The sequence below is a fragment of the Taurulus bubalis genome (genome assembly GCF_910589615.1).
Source record: "Taurulus bubalis genome assembly, chromosome: 18".
Lineage (NCBI taxonomy): Eukaryota > Metazoa > Chordata > Actinopteri > Perciformes > Cottidae > Taurulus > Taurulus bubalis.
In genome coordinates, this window is record NC_136606.1 from 805,665 (window position 1) to 808,164 (window position 2,500).

At 45.2% G+C, this 2,500-nt stretch overlaps 1 protein-coding gene across 1 annotated transcript in view; it reads right to left on the reverse strand.

The window, feature by feature from the left end:
• The window catches only part of LOC306750676 (uncharacterized protein), a gene marked incomplete at its 5' end in the record, with an annotated part of 30,042 nt that extends 28,658 nt beyond the window's left edge, over window positions 1-1,384 (reverse strand). The window contains 2 exons of the mRNA XM_079234143.1: window positions 824-1,003; window positions 1,149-1,384. Coding sequence (XP_079090269.1) covers window positions 824-1,003; window positions 1,149-1,384 — 416 coding nt within the window. The remainder of the gene's footprint in view (window positions 1-823; window positions 1,004-1,148) is intronic.
• Window positions 1,385-2,500: the final 1,116 nt, after the last annotated feature.

Consider the following 2,500-nt stretch of genomic DNA (forward strand, 5'->3'; position numbering starts at 1 on the left):
TATTTATCAGCTGATCACATGTTTAGTTATTAAATATGAACCTGATCATAACTATAGCTGTTTCATTAATGTAGGAACAAGTAATTAGTCCCTAATAAGAGTGGAAGTCGTTAGTTCTGTGTACCTTCACTCTGCTTACAGAGCAGGGGTGGGCAATTATTTTTCCCAGAGGGCCAAATGAGCAACTGAAAATATTTTGGAGGGCCGGGCCAAAATGCCGAACTCAATTATGCGTAGTATACGTTTTATTTCTATATAAAAAGCAGTACATGGCATTGTTTTGACTGCGGGTAAGAGTGTATGTTATTATTTGGCAATTAAAAGGCGAAAATATCATTTATTCAAATAGAATTTCCTCAATGATAAACAAAATGTGAAACATTTGACTCATTTTCAGTCACATTAATAACAAAGGGCATTTTGAGTACATATACTATTGAAACAAGGATTTTCTTAGCTTTCTAAAGACATCACATCCTCTTTGTAGCCAAGTGAACACGACATGTCACTGAACTGTGTAAAGAAAAGTGTCCCAGTGTTGTAGCCTTTTTGACTTTACATGCCTATATTAAACATTAAAACGTTTTCAGAACTGTGCAAACAAGAAAAGACAAAGGTCAAGTGTCCCATTTCACTTGTTATGTTTCCACATTTTAGTGTTCTTCAGTTCTTTTTTTCCATTCAGTGTGAGAAATCCAGTCTCTGTTCAGCTTTAACAAGTCCATCAAAGTCAGGTGGAATGTCTGAGGTGGAGATGCGATCAGAGAGAGGATCTGTACCTGGATCTGGTAAACTTCATGACTGAGCATGTCTGCTCACATACGCAGGTGGATCCAAAGAGAACCACATCTTTTGAGCATGTCTCCTCACGTTTGGAGAGCTGTCCTCCTTGAGAGCAGAGTAGAACTCTAGCAGTGATGCTGACTTGAAGTGCTCTTTCAGTCGTGAATGGGCCTGCAGGTCAATGAGTTCTAGCTGGACATCAGTGGGTGCACTACCAGCACTGCAGGTAACGGGAGAGGAGACCAGCTGCACTTCATGCTCAACCTCTTTGAACCATTTTTCCCAGTCAAACTCGGACATCCATCCGTAGCGACACCTGCCAGTGTGTTCTAGTCGAGTCCCAGTTTGTCCATGCTTGCGTTTGCCTCGGTGAACAGATCCCTCCCCTTGTGGTTCCTTGTATTGGCCGCATTGCTGCCAGCTCCTCCGTGAGCTTGTCGCGCGTCATCCCCCGGAGAAAAAAGTGGAAGCTTCCCACTTTACTCTGCAGCTGAAACTCAAGGTTGTCCGCCATGTCCTCCCCCTTCTCGTCAGCGTGCGGCGGCACGTTTTCAAGCGCTTCTTTGTTCTCTGGGCATAGCAGTGCTGCAGACTCCACCATCACTCTTTCACGAACTCGCCCTCCGAGAATGGCTCATTATTCTGGGCGGAAAAACATTTGTAGTCCATATTTGTTTGAAAGTTCGTCTTTCGGCATCCACTTTCCTCTTTTTGGCATGAGCCGACGTTTTCGCATTTTTCAGGGGCGACAAGGACGGTAGACAGGTTCTCAATCACACGCATGTCACGTGCACAGTGAGAATAAATGGGCTTCAAATAAAAGCAATGCGGTTTTAGTCTACCCATAAGATATCTAGAAAGATTGTTTTATTTTGTAATTACTATGTAATCTTTCGCGGGCCGGTCAGAATCATCCCGCGGGCCGTACAATGCCCAGGTCTGTTATAGAGAGTGTGTGTGTGTGTGTGTGTGTGTGTGTGTGTGTGTGTGTGTGTGTGTGTGTGTGTGAGGCTCACTGTTGATGCAGCAGCACCACCTGCTGTCCAAACCAACAAACTACAGCTGAAGTCTGATCTGCTCTTAATAATAAATCCTCCTTCAATGCTTCTGCTCTGTGGGTTGTTGATAATAACAGTAATGTATTGTTATAATAACCATATTAATAACACTTTATTCCAGCTTTGCTATAATATATATATATATATATATATATATATATATATATATATATATATATATATATATATATATATTGTGTTGAAGCTCAGAGTGACTACAGCTGTCTCCTGCAGAGCACTACAACGCTTCAGTCGTCTCTTCTTTGTGTTGACGTCGATTGGCCGAGCTCACGCACTGAGGCGGGACTTCGCTTTAAAACGCGCGTTCTCATTGGTGCGCGGCCGCCAATGGGAGAGCAGAGGAGGCCAGAGTGGGCGGGGCCAGCTCGATGCCAACAGGTAGGAAGATGGCGGCGTCGTTCCCGCTGTGGAGACGCGGCTTGTCGGCTCTCTGTCCGGCTGGCTTCACGTCACGGCTCCGGAGGAATCTCCCGGTGACGTGTCCGGTGACGTGTCCGGTGACGTGTCCGGTGGGAGCACGGCGGCTGTCACGCACGCGCGCAGGTACTCTCACGAACTGGCTGCATGAACTTGTGTTAGCTTCCGGTCAAAGTACAACTACATCCGGTTAGTCATGCGACCGGAAATGTCATGACGGA